Source organism: Acytostelium subglobosum, assembly GCF_000787575.1.
Source record: "Acytostelium subglobosum LB1 DNA, scaffold: scaffold11, whole genome shotgun sequence".
NCBI lineage: Eukaryota > Evosea > Eumycetozoa > Acytosteliales > Acytosteliaceae > Acytostelium > Acytostelium subglobosum.
The window spans coordinates 386,736-403,559 of NW_012236522.1; the positions used below are offsets into that span (position 1 = coordinate 386,736).

At 43.2% G+C, this 16,824-nt stretch overlaps 5 protein-coding genes across 5 annotated transcripts; 4 read left to right on the forward strand and 1 right to left on the reverse strand.

The window, feature by feature from the left end:
- Positions 1-316: 316 nt before the first annotated feature.
- SAMD00019534_060270 (hypothetical protein) lies at positions 317-5,893 on the forward strand (the record flags this gene model as incomplete). Its single annotated transcript, XM_012898625.1, has 8 exons — positions 317-1,149; positions 1,228-2,221; positions 2,277-2,412; positions 2,489-2,579; positions 2,646-3,053; positions 3,131-3,586; positions 3,679-4,158; positions 4,249-5,893. 8 exons carry the CDS (start codon positions 317-319, stop codon positions 5,891-5,893), a joined length of 5,043 nt encoding a protein of 1,680 aa, XP_012754079.1.
- A 3,856-nt stretch (positions 5,894-9,749) lies between these two features.
- On the forward strand, positions 9,750-11,508 carry SAMD00019534_060280 (hypothetical protein; the record flags this gene model as incomplete). Its single annotated transcript, XM_012898626.1, has 7 exons — positions 9,750-10,043; positions 10,183-10,259; positions 10,421-10,598; positions 10,668-10,796; positions 10,858-11,175; positions 11,242-11,314; positions 11,396-11,508. The coding sequence occupies 7 exons, from the start codon at positions 9,750-9,752 to the stop codon at positions 11,506-11,508; spliced, it is 1,182 nt and encodes a 393-aa protein (XP_012754080.1).
- A 312-nt stretch (positions 11,509-11,820) lies between these two features.
- On the forward strand, positions 11,821-12,807 carry SAMD00019534_060290 (hypothetical protein; the record flags this gene model as incomplete). Its single annotated transcript, XM_012898627.1, has 1 exon — positions 11,821-12,807. The coding sequence occupies one exon, from the start codon at positions 11,821-11,823 to the stop codon at positions 12,805-12,807; it is 987 nt and encodes a 328-aa protein (XP_012754081.1).
- Positions 12,808-14,130: 1,323 nt separating this feature from the next.
- SAMD00019534_060300 (hypothetical protein) lies at positions 14,131-15,546 on the forward strand (the record flags this gene model as incomplete). The annotated part of the gene is made up of 3 exons (XM_012898628.1): positions 14,131-14,456; positions 14,544-14,718; positions 14,800-15,546. 3 exons carry the CDS (start codon positions 14,131-14,133, stop codon positions 15,544-15,546), a joined length of 1,248 nt encoding a protein of 415 aa, XP_012754082.1.
- Positions 15,547-15,937: 391 nt separating this feature from the next.
- On the reverse strand, positions 15,938-16,249 carry SAMD00019534_060310 (hypothetical protein; the record flags this gene model as incomplete). Its single annotated transcript, XM_012898629.1, has 1 exon — positions 15,938-16,249. A coding segment is annotated over one exon (312 nt), but the record flags the coding sequence as incomplete, so codon positions are not given.
- Positions 16,250-16,824: the final 575 nt, after the last annotated feature.

A 16,824-nucleotide genomic window follows, 5' to 3' on the forward strand; every position in this document is an offset into this window, starting at 1 on the left:
ACTTTCTTTGGAGAGAATATGTGTGATGTAGTTATTGATTGATTGATCAATCCACATCCACATCATGAAGGTCGCAACCACCACCATATCATTACAATACAAATACAAATACAATACAATACAATACAATACAATATTAACAGTTTATTCAACAAGGGATTTATACCCGTTGGAGTCGTCTTTGAAATCAAGTCTGGCGCGCCAATCTTTGAAAATCGTGTCATTATTAAATCGTGTGAACAGATGAACTTGACACAAATTATTTGTTTGAAGTTATAACTTCATTTCATATACATATACATATATACATTCATACATGGAGAACAACAACAACAACAATAATAATAATAATAACAAAGTCAATAGTAGTAGTAATGCGACAGCTGTTGCGGTCAACACAACATCACAGACATCGAATATTGCAGATGTTATAGTTAAATCAATTGAAGAGGTGGCACTTAATGGTGCCTTGGGTATGACTCCAAAGGAGCTGTGGATCATACTTCAGACAGATGCAAAGGCATTCACATTGAACCAATATACCAAACAATACATTCACACTGCACTCTTGAACGACCCTCAGATATCAATCGCATCCTTGAGTGATGACGTCCCAACTCCAACTATTGCCGCAGCCCCTCAACAACAGACACAGACAGAGCCACAAGCACAGACACAATCACGTCAACTACAGATACAGACACAGACACAGACACAGACACAACAGGGGTCTACATTGCCATCACCTGACACCACCCCGATAACAATAGAACAGGACAATGCTGTACTAGCTACAGCAACGAGTGTACAGTCACTCGCACCATTCGGAGGTCTGACATCGAGTGTGTGGATGAGACAGAATCAAGAGACACAGTCATCCGAGCCAAAGCACCTGAACAAAGCAGACTATCCACAGCTCAGTCTGTGTGAGGATACGATACGATACGTTGCCAATGATGACCTACGCATGATGTCATTCGGTGTCAAGGGTACAGGCATCCAGCTGAACATCCTACACATCAAGATCATCTCCTTCATTGCGATCAAGCGACACTATGGCTGCATTCAACGCGACATCACCGAGCAATTGCGCATGGATGCCAGGAACATCTTCCATCCCATCAAGTTTCTCATAACACGAGGATTGGTGTAAGTAGTACTTGCCGATGTAGCGATCAACTTGATCGAGTCGAGTCACTAACCAATCATACATACATGTGTGAACAGCAAGAAGATATCAGTATACCAGCGTAGGAACGCCTCCTCTAACTCGGGACAGAGTGCAATCAACTCCAATGTGCTCTATCTAACAAGGTTCTTTGAGAAGCGATTGATACCGCCAACTTGGAAGTTGATCAAGTCATTGCCAGAGACGATATGTGGCATTCTCGCCAAGCAGCCAAACAGGGAGATGCCCTACAATGATCTCCAGAAGACTTTGTTGGAGGGTGGCGAGGACGACATATCGGCCACCACATTGAAGAAGTTCCGCAAAGAGCTTGAGGATCAGGGCTACATTGAGTCATTCGCGTCGACCACAAAGGCCCGTGGTATCACACTGCGCTTGAAGAGGCCGTACAAGAGCGAAGAGGAGAAGCCCGACGAGGAGGATGAGGACGACGAGGACAATGATCAACTGCCAATCAGCGCGCCACAATCACGACTGGTGATGGAGCGTCCTCTTCTGGACCAGATCCACATGTACATCAAGAAGGCTGGCGAATCTGGTGTCACTATGATGGACATCCGCACATGGGTCGGCTTCATCTCGTCCAAGCATGTCTTCACAGGCGTCCGAGCACTCATACTCTACTACAATCTCAAGGTGATACCAACTGTGCAGGGCAAGCAGATGACCTATAGATTGGTCGCTGGCAATGGTGCGCCGGTAAATACGGCTGTCCCGGCCATCACTGGGTTCCAGGCGCCAACGTCGAGGAAGGCAAAGCCACCTCCTCCCCCAAAGGAGAAGAAGAAACAGGGACGACCAAGGAAGGACGCACAAGATGACAAAGCAAAGACTGACAGCAAGGACAAGGATGAGGCAGAGACAGAGCCAAAGAAACAGGATCAGCTGACACTACAACAAGACGAATCTTCAGGATCCATGGTCATTGTCCAAGACAAGCCCGTTGAGCAGTCACAGTCACAGCCAGAGTCACAGGCACTGCCACAGCCGCAACAAGAGTTGGTAGTGCAACCAGAACCAGTTGTGCCAACAGTATGTATACCACGTCACGTCCTTTGTTCATGATGGGTCGACTAACATCATCCAGACACCTACGAAAGCTGTGGTACATGGCCGCAAGACTCTCCCAAGGACAACGCTGTACATGGCAAGAGAGAAGTTCGTCACTGAGCGTATACAAGAGCAAAAGGGTGTCTTATTCTTGGTGCTCCAGGATCAGTTGAGTATGTTGTCCGTCAAGTCAACAAGCATTCAATCAACATGCTCTTAAACACTAACAATCATTCAATGGCACTATAGGCAAGTTCGATGACAAGACTGATCAGAAGACACTGAAACATCTATTGAACGAGATGGAGAAGGAGGGAAAGATCAAGCTGATCTCACTCTAGTATGTTATCAATCACTCAATCAATTGGACCAATACTAACAAACAATCAATCAAACGAATGTACAGCATGCCAACGATTGACAATGCAAAGAACGTTCTGTTTATCATGGATAGCAAGTATAGTGTCCAGGACCAGGTGATCAAGGACGTCATCACAGAGGCCAGGAGCATTAGGAACAAGCTAGGAGTGAGCGAGCCAACCGTGCAAAAGGACGAGGAATCACAGAAGAATGTAAAGTCCGCCGATTTGAATCAGACTGCTCAAATCGCTCAGGGCTATGGCATGATTGCCGGACTGTTCCTTCGCATCAAGTACTTCCACTTCTTGCTTTGGACCTATTGCATGGAGCTCACCAAGAAGAACCAGGCGACTCAAGCTGCGACCCAATCATCATCTGAGCCAGCACTATTACCCGACACTGTTGTCGAGTTCCCAGCGGAGATCACCATCTATCAGAATGCATTCTTGAACAAGTAATGTCCATCAATCCACTGACTTGAGAATGGTAGCAAGCTTACTCACTCACTCAATCAATCAATCACCTCTTTAGCTGCCCCGTGGACGACTATCTCAAGTGCTTCCCTCAATACTATGTGGTGGAACACTTGGACGATCATATTGCAAGCAGGACGATCTTGAGTGCCTTGCCACGCGAGATTCGAATGGAGTTGTTCAAGCGTGGATACCTCACAAGAGTGTCGCAACTCACCAAGATAATGAAGATGCTAGGTCTTGTCGTGCCAACAGTGGAGGGACACTATGTCCGTTTGACCATCAAGCGAGATGTTCAATTGGATGAGAAGACATACTGCTTCAGCACACTGGAGACCATCACAGAGTACTGGACCGACCTGCAGTACATTGGTCTCACCAACGAAGTGCATTCACTTGGCAAGAACATGCCCATGATCCAGAACACTGCTCTCTGGGGCTTCGTCACTGGCATCTCCAGAGTCAAGCGCTCGACCATCTACACCAAGTTCAGAAGGGAACCACCAATGACCAAGTAAGTCCTTTTTGGCATCACGATGCCATCGATCACTCAATCATCTGACCACACACTCACCATCTCCCATCCATCTATCACTCATAACACAGGGCCGAACTTATAGAAGTTGCCGTGACAGAGAAGGTCAGACTGAGCAAGGTGGAGTCACTCTACAAGAACTACTTGAAGAAGATCAATGACAAGAGCAATCGTATCATGTTGGACTATGACACAAAGATGGCCAAGAGGAGGAAGCAGAAGACCTTGGCCAGTCGCCCTGGCCGTAGAGCTGGCACTGTTGAGCCGAGACCCAATCGATGGACACACGAGGAGGACATCCGTCTGCTGAATGTTGCGCTCGCCATCTTTGCGCCCTTCCTCCAGAGTCTTACCAAGCGACCCACCCAACCACTGGTCTCGATCTATGGTGTGCCCGCCATCATCCATCCCGACTGGCAAAAGGTTGCCAAGACCATCGATCGCTCCGTCCCCCATTGTCACCGACGTATCAAGACACTCGTGACCAAGTACTCATCCTTCCGCATCCAGTTCCAATCGCTCCTCAAGTTCAGGAAGGTCCAAGCACAGTTGTATGTTGTCGGCTACGCATGCGACGTTCATTCAAACATTCGATCATTCAATCACTCACTAACTCCCCTCCTCCAACAACAACAACATAGTGACCTTCCAGAGTCAATGGAGGTATTCGACTCAATACTCGAGTTCAATGAGTACAAGTGCTTCGATGATGTCATCCAATACTGCCACTTTGACAATGTGGAGCAGTCATTGATCAAGGAGAAGTTGTTGTATCAGGTGATGCTGTCGGACGATGAGTTCAGCAGCAAGTTTGGCCAGGAGCTGGTGCCATCTACAAACAAGGAGTTGGTCGTTGACGTCATGGCACAGATGACCCGAGACAGGATCATCCACCCAGTCCTCAAGCAAAAGTCAAAGCGATTCGTACTTGGCAAGAGGGAGCCAATCTACAAGCTGGCGTGCGTGGATGGCGCCTTCTTCTTTGGCGAGAACGAGGAGTTCCTGTCCGTGGTCAAGAACAATGTCCACTTCGACAGACTGGACGACGCCGATCTGTTCCACTTTGAGCCACACAACTCTGGTGGCTCAGTCAGCCAGTGCCTCCAGCTGATGCACCGAGGCAAGTTCACGCCAGCCATCGATATCAGACAGGAGAGGGATCTCTTCAGGGCGAAGGGCACGCGCAGTGTCGTTGGCGAGCCCAGGATAGACAACTTCCTGTGCAAGTTCATCAGCCTCTCATACGTGTTGAGCGAGTTCATCGATAGGAGCTACCTGAAGCGAGTGTTCATCGACGAAGGCATCGGAATGGATGAAGAGGAGACTGAACTACTGAATGAGTTCGAGTCACAGCGCAAGTATGTCAAGTTGTTGACAGAGTTTGAGGATCCATCATCCCAACAGCAGCAGATGCAAGATGACGAGGATATGGACAAGGACACCAACAACAGAACACCAGTGTTGGACCTGATCAGAACATACCAAGTGAGATTGGAACTCGACGAGCTCAAGACGATGTTCTACCAACGCACTGTCAATGCCAACGTGGACGACTTTGATGATATATACGACAACTTGGCAATGATGGAGCGAGTCTACAAGATGATCGTCAATTCCAAAGAGGCAGGAATGACCAAGAAGAGCATCGTCAACGAAATTGCATACAATGGCTACAATAGCGACGAGAGCCTCGAGTACTTTGAACACGATGAGGACCTACTGGAGCAGGTGATCGATCAACTGCCACGCTTCACAAGCGAGCTGCTTGCAATGAAGTTGATACAAGTAGTCTACGGCTACTCTGAGAAGATCTATGTGGCCACACAGTTTGTCGAGCAATCAATGCTCCCTCTCGACCCAGCCCGCCCACTCCAGGAGAAGACGCTCATTCGTCCGTGGGTGGCACAGGATGGCAGTGTCGTGCACGACATCTTCAATCAGCTCGTATACGAGATCATCATCAGGATCATGGAGAATCCAGGCATCACCTTGGAGCGCCTGGCCTACAAGACCAGATTCTCCACGCCGTCGTTCATCAGCGAGGTGGTCCAAATACTTGCCCGTCTGGACTTTGTCTCGATCAAATGCTACGCATACAAGCCTGCCACATTGTTCACCGAGTCCTCATATCAACTACTTCCATACTCGTCTGTTGATGCATCATTACGTCTGCCGCCAGATCAGTATGACTCTAAACAGACACTCAACCAGATCTACAACCCAACCGAGAACATCATCAATCTGCCATCAGACTTTAGCGACTTTATTCACATGATTGAACTTTAGGTAGATAAAGGACACCACTCTTCCACTCATCAATCAATCCAATCCAATAATCCACGTCATTGCCCATTACCACCTGAGGTCCAACATTTGAAAATGATCTCATTGATATATATGATCTTTGCAGCCTTGTTCCCACACACTCCCAACACTACGCGACGACGCATTCGTTTAGGAACTATTCAGTTCATTCAATCACACAAGGCCTCGGTTGATTGTTCATTCGTTTTAGATATTTTGATCAAACTTAGGCCTAATTCTCGGGTCATTGAACTACCCGGTCATGAATGCCCAGTGCCCCATGACTCGAATGGGCGAATGAATGAAGAGATTTGGTTTAAGAAGAAGAAGGAGTAGTCCAGTGTTCAATTTAAAGTTCTCTCATCCATCTGTCACATCAACATAGTGACTCATCTTAATGATTGACCAGCTACAAACTTTACCAACTACCTCACCATCACATATAAATATAAATAACAAATACATTATATAAAGGATGATACGTCCAACGACACTTACATCATTACCATCACTATCTGTAACAGATATTGGAGTGATGTTCCTTAGAAGTTGGAGTATTGAGATAGTTGTATGTTTATTCTTTTCCACAGTTCTCTGGCTATCAGATACTCTCACACCATTATTCTACAAGAAGTTCTCCAAACTACCAAGATGTGATCAGATTGAGTGGAACTCCAGGTATGCCTCCCATCACTTGTCAATCATACAGTTCACTCACTCACTCACACATCACCTCAATCAATCAATCAATCAATCAATCAATCAATCAATCAATTATATAACAAATAATAATTTAGGACTGCATCCAATGTGAATGCAATATTCTGTACATTTGGAGCAGTTACATGTCTGTTCTATGAAGATTTGGCTTGGACACAGAACCCATTCTATGATGTAACAACTTCAAGTACCTTCTTCCTTAGAGTATTCGTTGGATACTGTATCTATGACACTGTTGTCATGTTGGCCAATACTAGTAACCTATGTGATGCAGCCACCTTAGTACATCATGGAATGGGTATTCTACTATATTACCTTGGTGTGGTAACTATCCTTCCTTCAATCGATCGATCAATCAATGATTGTTATGGCTAACTCGAATCCTCAATCCTGAAGTCCAAACAATATTGCCACTTTGTACTTATCTCATTCTTGTTGACAGAGATAACTACACCATTCGTCAATATTAGATGGTTTCTTTATAGAGCAAACAAGAGTACAGGAGTTATATATCGTATTAATGGTGTTGTAATGGCACTTGGATTCTTGGCTGCAAGAGTGATCTATGCTCCTTCAACAATTGGATATGCTTTGGTTACCAAACATTCAATGTCACTGTCATTACCTGGATATATATGGTGGGGATGTCATCTTGGATACATTCTAATCAACTCTTTGAACATATATTGGACCTTCCTTATATTTAGAGGACTAGTTAAATTCTTCATTACACCAGCTGGTCCCATTGTAAAGACTTCAGGATCGCCAATACTACAAGCATCATCATCTTCATTGCACATCAATGCACCCAAAGAGAAACAATCATAAACGAATGATATAATTAATTAATTTAATTTAATCCCAATTTGGTAAAGCCATCAATCAATCAAAGGTGGGTGTGGGTGATGCAAAGATTGATTGAATGAGTGAAGGATCATAAAGTGTTTCGTCATAGTCATACATACATTACAACATTGTAATACAATTATATACTTATAACATAGAATGATCAATGATAGCGAACTTGATGTTGTTGAAGTGGAAGAAGAAAGAACAAAGGATAAGAGTGTCAATATAGTCTCTCAATCACTTCTTGATAAGAAGAGGAAGAGAGATGATGAAGATGACGATGACAATGACAATGGCAATAACGACGATAATGAGGAAAAGGAAGTGGACGTGAATGAGTACGATAAAGATAATAATCAAAGGGATATAGACATCTCACTGTCAAGTAGTGGCGGATTAAGTTCAAAGCTGGTTCATGTATGTCTAGTACTCGATCGATCTTTGAATGAATCCATCCTGACATTGAGATATAGTTGACCTTACAAAGACCAGTGTTTAATAAGGAAAGAAGAAGACCACAACAGAAACGATCGGAACATCATGCGGTCAAAGAGGTCATAACTTATTCCGAAACAGAGACAGATGAAACACAAGCAACAACAACAACAACTACCACTACTTCAGCTTGTAACAGTGATGAGCCAATGAATGAGGTTACAAAGCCGACACCACCAGTTACACCATCGAAAGACCGACCATTTGGAGGTGTACAATTAATGCCTGGAGGCATTAATCTCTCGGCAGTAAAGCTAAAGAAAACGCCACTAAAGAGGGATCAGGATGAGGGTGGAATCCCCGAGCCAGATGGTCTCGACACTCGGGACACGGCAGCATCACGAAAGAAGCAGAGGACTTAGATAGTTACATGACCATCGTAACACCCAATACAAACATGGCAATAATATTATTTATTGAATTATAATATTTAGATAGAACTCGTACATAATAGGAGAGAGCAACCCGATTATTGTGATTAAAAAGGTACCAAGTGCACGCTAGAGGCAAACCCAAGAATAGACCGACAATAGAAGTTTCAATCAACCTTGGGCATAGGCAACATAGAGTGTGAACAAGGATGGATCAGCGTGAGTGGGTGTGTATCTAAGGTATGTATACATGTACTATCCACATCCAACCAGTCACGTTCTAATAGAGACCCACCATTTACAAATGCGTGTAATAGGCATTGCTGTCGATTGCCTGAAACGGCCAACTTTCCTTTCAAGGCCTCCACACTACATTCCCGAAATAGAAATATTAATTTATTTGCCACACTTGGATTCCCTTTGATTTGGCCCCAACATCATGATCGTTGAAATTTGACAAGCATGGACCGATGGCCCCACCAATCCTAGGTGCTGAAAACGACCCGCTGGATAATGTGACGTCCAATCCATCCATCGACCTCACTGTGAAGAAGAGAGATTCCTTTACTTTCACATCACTCTCTCACTTGCGTCCTAACCAAGCACACACAAACCAAACAAACAAACACAATCCCTTCCTTCCATCACAATCATCCTCCTCCTATCACAATCAATGTCCCTAATGTGCAAGCAAGAGTCTTTGAACATCGCTCACCTCCAACACACGACAACAGACCATTTAGTATCGACGTAAAGGGTTTGATCCAAATATCATCCTTTGTTGTGAATATTAATTTAATTCTTTTTTTTTGGTAAGCTATCCAAGTTGATTCAATATAAGGAGAGGATACAATTGATACAATCTCTACTTCCAAAAATACCTATCATCACAAGATGTATATTAACATAAATATGATCTTCAGACGACAAATCAAACAATATCCTCAACTTAACAACAGATAATTTATCAAACAATCAATCAAACTATTATTAATATTATTTAAATAATTGGAATGCTTCCAATTACAAAAAATAATTAATCAATCAATCAATCAAAGAACAAGAAGGAAAATAATTATCCAATGAGCTATTTGATGAAATTGAAGCTCAGTTTAACCAAGATGCTCTTACAAAGGGTGCAGCAAGCACCCTTTAACAAGTCATTAATAGTCCCCTATCAACAGGGTATACTATCAGTAGGCCAACAAACTCATCAACAACAAAATCATCCAATAACTTCATCATTATCGTCAAACAATAATAATATTTATGGTCAACTCAAAGGTGCATCATTGTACACATCACCATTCACACCTGGTCTCATTGGAAATCAACTACATTCTTCATCATGCGACCATGGCACAATGCACAGACCTCACTATTACTCCTCGATCAGCAATTTGATGGGATCGGTCAGATCATCAATCGTGACGCCCAAGCGTGCTGATGACGACGCCGACTTCTCTTTGTTCAAACAATGGAGAGCACCGATCGCCACAAACAACAACAACAATCACACTGGCAAAGTGATGACAACAACTGCTATAACGACACCTCTTCATTTAAGACATGAGGAGAGCCAAATCGTACCTCCACTCCATCAACTCCATAACGGAAGTCATCGTCCATTCACACTTCCCCACAAGAAAGGAGAGGAGGCTCAGAACTGTGTCAAGTTTGAAACTCATCGCTCCAATGTAACTACCATCCATCAATCAATCAATCATTCGACATAAATTCCTGATTCAGTGGACCATGTGTTGGTATTGATGAGTTTGTTGGCCACTCACCATTCAATTGATTAATCATACTAATCCATCAATCAATCAATCAAAGTACTTGGTAGAGTTGATTGAGGGTATCCTACCCAAGGAAATAATCAATGGATCAAAGATATTGGTCAAGATCACAGAGTATGTATAATGGATTATGGATGAAAGGAACTATGATGTACATAGACACTAACCTTTTTTGCATGTGCCTGCAACAATCAATCAATCAATTTTTGTTTCCTTGTTTAATGCTGCTCGCTTGCACGTCCATTCACCTGGTATCCTGCATGTGATCTGGACAGACCTTCGCATCCAAACATTATCTATGTCAACTTCTCCACTGCCGTAAGAGCATACCAAGCACAAGAGTTCATGACCTACTGGAACGAGTACACTCCCACCAGCAACCGTATCAAATCCACCTTGATCAAGAAGTCATTGGACCCTCTCTACTCTATCAACTCTGTACAAATCGACTCTGTAAGTTGTACTCCTACTCTCCCTCATTCATCCAATCATTCAATCTAACACTAACTTATGATAATCCAGTTCCCAGAATACCCTATCCCAAGAAGTATCACTGTGATATCAAATGAGGAACAGGCAAAGAAGACCAATGAACTCTTACTTTATGGACTGAGACCAGCTGACATCAACTTTGCCAACAACATACAACTCGTAAGTGTGGATGATCATCGAGTGATCACATTCACATATCACTAACCATCAATCAACTTAGGGTATTACATATGAGTGGCATCACAAGGAGGTGAACAGTGATGAACCAAACTTCTACGTCGTTACAGTATGCAACCATGATCATTGTGTTGTGTATAACCTCAATGAGTTGAAGAAGGTGCCACAACAATTGATTGATATCTTGGAGTCCAAGTCCATTGGAAAAGTTGGCTACAATCATAGAATGGAGACACTAAAGTTTGAGAAACAGTATGGTATCAAACTAAACAACTTTGAGGACCTCTCCAAGACACCAATAGTGATGAGATCCAAGCCCAAGACAATCAGAGCCATCACTGGATTGTTCCTTCGACAAAAAGTATGTAGTCCACGATCTACTGATCAAACATCCGTCCATCGTACTAACTTTAATTGATTGATCAAGCTTGGAAGGAATGATATCAATAGATATGCCACTCCACAATCATTGATGTCCGAGAAGAGGATCCATCATTATGGTATGTCTGCATTGATGATGTTAATGATTGGAATCATTGCAGTCTGTTCTCATACTAACCCATAATCAATTACCAAAATAGCACAACAAACCGATTGCATTCGCTCTTTGTTCTATGTACTAGAGAGCGACAAGGTAGACTTTAAACTTCAATATGAAGAGGGTGACCATATTGACTACATAGAGGACGATTGACCAACATACTCCTCCTTGACCAGCCAGCCTCTCCTACTACCATTCATCGACAGCAACTCTTGATTGGGCGATGTAGGTTTGGTCGGGAAGATATGTGATTCATTCATTGTATATACAATGTAAATAATAAACCTTTTAAGTTTCCAACTCAATCTTGCTTGAACAATTCCCCTCAATCTTAATTTCTCATTTCCAGGAGAAGACTGGTGCCAAACATTGAATTTGATGGACTGTCTAGGGGTCACATGAACATCTTAATGAAGTCGACTTCAATAAGGCATACATTCATCAATGACAGAATAAGATAGAGAGATGTCTAAAAGGAAGAGTAGCCAGGATGATAGTAATAGTAACAAAGTAGTGGACCCATTCGATGTAGATGATTATGATCCTTTTGCAGGTTGTGATGGTGCTGGCACTGGAGGAGGAGGAGATAATGATGATGATGGAGGTGCAGGAGGTGACCCAAGACAGTTCAACAAGTTCATCAGAAAGGTACAATTGGAGAAGAAGAAACTGAAGCAAGAGTTGGACAAGATGGCTCAGAAACAAGCTGGTACTGCAGACATCAGGTCATTCATGTCCAGAAAGTCATCCAGCAAGCCTCTCAATACACCCTCGACAGGTGTAACAATACAGTTGCCTCAGTCATCACTTGGTATACATAACAACAACAACAATAGTAGTAATAATACAGCTCAAACAATGAGTGATGCATTGACAACAACAACGACAACATCAACAACAACAAAGAGCTCACTGTTTGAGGAAGAGGTTGAAGATGAGTTCGACTCTGATAAGCACTTTCAGAACATGAGGAAGGAGAGACAGGACAAGCAGTCACAAATGGAAAAGTCAAAGATAGACAGTATCGTCACCAAGAAGCCAAAGGCAAAGAGTAGTAATAAGACATCAAATGCTGCAACAACATCAAATACAACAACAACAACAAATGGCAAAGCAAAGAGTAACATCGATGATACCCAAGATACAATCACCATGTTGATGATGCCAATCACAAGCACTCAATCATCAACATCTTCAACAACAACAACAACAACAAACAAGAACAACATCAAGATCAATCCTCCACAACATCAAAATAACGGCAACAATAATGACATCAAGATGGATTATGACAAGATGATCGAAGAGAAGATGGCAACAATCAAAGGACACAAGGATGCGATTGACATGATCGAGAACCAACTGCACAATGCAACACAGAATCTCAAGAAGGAGCTCAAAGAGCTGGACCATCTCTATCATCTTAAGGAACAACAGAAGATGCAACTGTAGCAGTCGTAGCAGTAGTAGTATAACATTACATCACTGACGCAGCTCATTAATGCTCGAGCACTACTCATGCACATCTTATGACATCGAGGTTGTAATTAATGTACCCAATCGAGTCTCGAATCGAATCGCCCTTCCCTGGGTGGGGGAGACCAGATCCATCAGCCATCTCCATCGCAGTCCAAAGTAGGTCATGACCCGGGTGATCCAATGACCAAAGTTCGCGTTGGACCCTACTTTAGCGGTTGGACTGGACTACGCGAGTAGTTGTCCAGACAAACAAAGTCAGCTCAGTGTGTGATCTGATCGAGAAACACATAAACAACTTGTTGTTGTTGTTGCCGTACAAGTGTGGGTGACTCTGTTGGCTCAGCGGGAGACACTTGAGCAATGACCACCCCCCAGTTGACTCGTGGACGCCAACCCCTTGGCCCTGGAACCATCACTTTGCACCATCACCTATTTTTGTAACGAATTGGTCGAAACATCCCGTAAAAATGTGTGCTTTGCATCAGATTCACACCTCACTCCCATACGATCTTGGTCGCAATTGCTGTGTTTTGTTTGGCAACTTTCCAAACTCAGTTCTAAGATTAGGATGGCACGATCACACCACACACACCAAGGACCTATGTTTGTTATCACTTCAAGTATTAGCCATGTACCTGATACAGGTAGGCAAGCTGGTGAAGGATGTTAGCCACACACTCAGACGGGTTCCATCGGTGTTGAAACAGAAAGAGAGTCAGGTCACGCATGTGTCTCTCCCACTCAACTCAAACCTTTCATCTGAGGTGTCCTTGTCTAGGGCACCATCGTCCACTTGGCCAAAGGAACGCACGCGTCTCTATTTCTCGTCACCGCCTCAACAACAGAGAGGACACACGCACAGACATACACGTGGATGAACAATCAACTGCCCATCCGTCCATCCATCCATCCATCTATCGATCCATCACTTATTGTCAACATTAAACAATAGTAACTACTTCTTGTTTATCACTTAATAATCATTCTACACACTCAGCCCATTCTATATATATATATCTACACATCTTATAGCTGTTTAATTGTTTGTAAATAATCCATCAATCATCCATCCATCACCCATACAACAATCAATCAATCAATATCAACATCCCATCCCATCACATCACAGTCAATCAAACAAATATACAAACAATGGTATTGTCACTTTGCGGAGGTGACTTGGGCTTCTCCAAGAGCACTATTATAATTCAAAGCGAGACGTTGTCCACAACATATTTGAGCGGTGGCAATGAGGATAGTGACGCCATAGAGATGCAGCTAAAAAAATTGCAACCAATGTTTGACGACACAGACTATAATATGTTCAATATGTTCCTCAATGATGGACAGCACACTGTTGAGACGGCCAAGACTCTGGCCGAGCTCTCACAGCAGTTGGGCAGGAAGCGTGATGACCGTCCCGTTGTCATGCTGCTCATCCACTGCTCGGCCAACACCGTGTTGGAGGATGTCCAGATGTGTCTGAGCGAGATTAGAGACACCAAACACTCTGCTGCATTCATCGTCGTCTACATGGAGGGCACACGCTACAAAGACAACTCACGCTTCTCCATCGAGGCATCCAAGTTGATGCAGTCCGGCGCATCAATGGTCTCAGAAAAGTAAGTTATATTACTATTTTATTATTTTCCATGATCTTGTCTGGATCACAATCTAACATATATATATATATATCTTCGCTCCAAAAGTATGCAAGATGTACTTGGTATTGTTGCCGTGATGAGAAGATCAATGATGAGGAATGGTAGATACTCATGTTCACTCTGTAGACATGGTGGTCTAGCCACACACCTAAATAGACAAGACATGCGCGACCATATATTCCTGTTCCATCCATCCGAGGATGCTGACTCATTGACACATGTAAGTCACAATACTTCCAGCCTGCCACTCGCCATCAATCAAGTCCTAACATTCGCTCAATCAATCAATCAATCTTTAAAGAAAATGCCCAAATGCCCAATCTGCAAGCAGAACCCTCATAAGATGGGATCGCATCTGTATAGAGAGCATGGACCTGATGGATCACTGACTAATGAGTTGGTGGAGGATAAGCAAAGCTTTGTATATCCATTCTGTTTGGTGGTTGTGCGTAGAAAGAAGGACGGCAAGTTCTTGTTGGTGAACGAGATTGGCAAGATGGGTTGGTGGCTACCAGGAGGCAAGGTCCTGTTGGGCGAGTCCATCCAGACGGCCGCTATCCGCGAGACCAAACAAGAGACCGGCATCGACATTGAGGTCAAGGGCATGCTGCGCATGGAGTACTCGCCACACACCAAGTTCTCCAGGATGCGTCTGATCCTCTACGCAGAGCCAATCAACGACGACCAGCTGCCCAAGTCCATCCCAGACTTTGAGTCGATTGGCGCCGCTTACGTCACACTCTCCGAGCTGAATCACATCCACCTGCGAGGCAAGGAGCCCAAGCTCTGGTTCAACTACGTCAACAGGGGCGGCGCAATCTTCCCCATCGACATGCTGACCGTCGAGAACTCCAAGCCCAGCTCCGATCTATACAGTGGCAAGTCCGGCATCAAGTCCAGTGCAGGTACCGTTAGCAGTGGCAGTGGAAGCAGCACCAACGTCAGCAGCGGCGGCAGCAGTAGCAGCAGCAGCAACAAACAACAAAGAAAGAGCACTAACAATATTACACAAGAGGTGAATCAGATGGTCATCACCAGCAATCAGTAGTCGTGATCGATATAATCAATCAATCACACTAATGATGATGACCTCAAGCGCTACACCTCACACACCTCATTCACACAACACACAACATTCGTCGACGAAGACAAACCAGGAGGACTCTATATATATCCCTGCCTCCTTCCTTCCATCCTTTCCTACACTTCCATATATGTACTTTACCAGGTCTGGCACCATCCTTCCTTACTTCCATCCATCCTACCTTCCTCCCTCCTTTTCCATCCATCCATCCTTCCTACCTTTTCCCTCCTTCCTTCCTTCCTTCCTCCTTTTTTTTCGCAATACAATACAATACCATTATCCCTAACCCTGTATCTTCCTTATTTATGTCTATTACTATTATTGCCAAACTATTCTATCAATTGTAAATGGAATGGTTCCAAACATGTTTGGAGTTAACAACATGCATACAAAGTTTATTATATGCTTGTGAATGATCGGATTGTGATTGAACGATTGAATGAATAAATGATAAATGAATGAATAAATGATAAATGAATGAATGAATGAATTGACATGTGATCCAAACATTAGTCGCTTGAACGTCTGACCTTTTTTTTGCCACGAGTGTTTCCTTCCAGCTCGACCTCATCAAAGTCCATTGCCATTTTGTTCTTCTTCTCCTCCTCTTCAAGCTTTCTCTTCTTCTGTTGCTGTAACTTCTCCCTCTTCTTCTTTCTATCCTCATCAGCCATCTTCTCTCTCATCAAATCATATTGATACTCCTTCCTCCTAACAAGCTTATTCTTTGTCTTTGGCTATAACAGTGTCAAAGTGTCTATGTTAGTATAATTCATATATATATTAATGATATAATCAATCCTAGTACATACCATTATTAATTGATTATTACTTATTTGTTTGTTTAATGTTGGACTAGCTATCTCAAATGAATGTTGTGTCGTTTTATTGTTTTGACGAGTCGAACGAATCACCCACCACCTTCAACCCCATCAGCATTGTGAAGCACAATCAAGTTCCACCAACTACCTAATATTGATACAATCAAATAGATAGTAGTTGTCTACACAACTGCCACTACAATCACGAGATTGAATAACTGAACTATCACCAATAATGGTTCAGGCTCAGGTAGTTGTAGAGAAGAACTGTTTCAATTCAAGTCTTAGTTGGAAGTCCTTATGTTGTAATTGTATACAATATACTAACTAACTAGTTATAACTTAGTTGCCTAGACTCGACTCGACTCGATTACTTACAATAAGATATTTATTTCTGAACCCAAATATAAATTAATTTAAA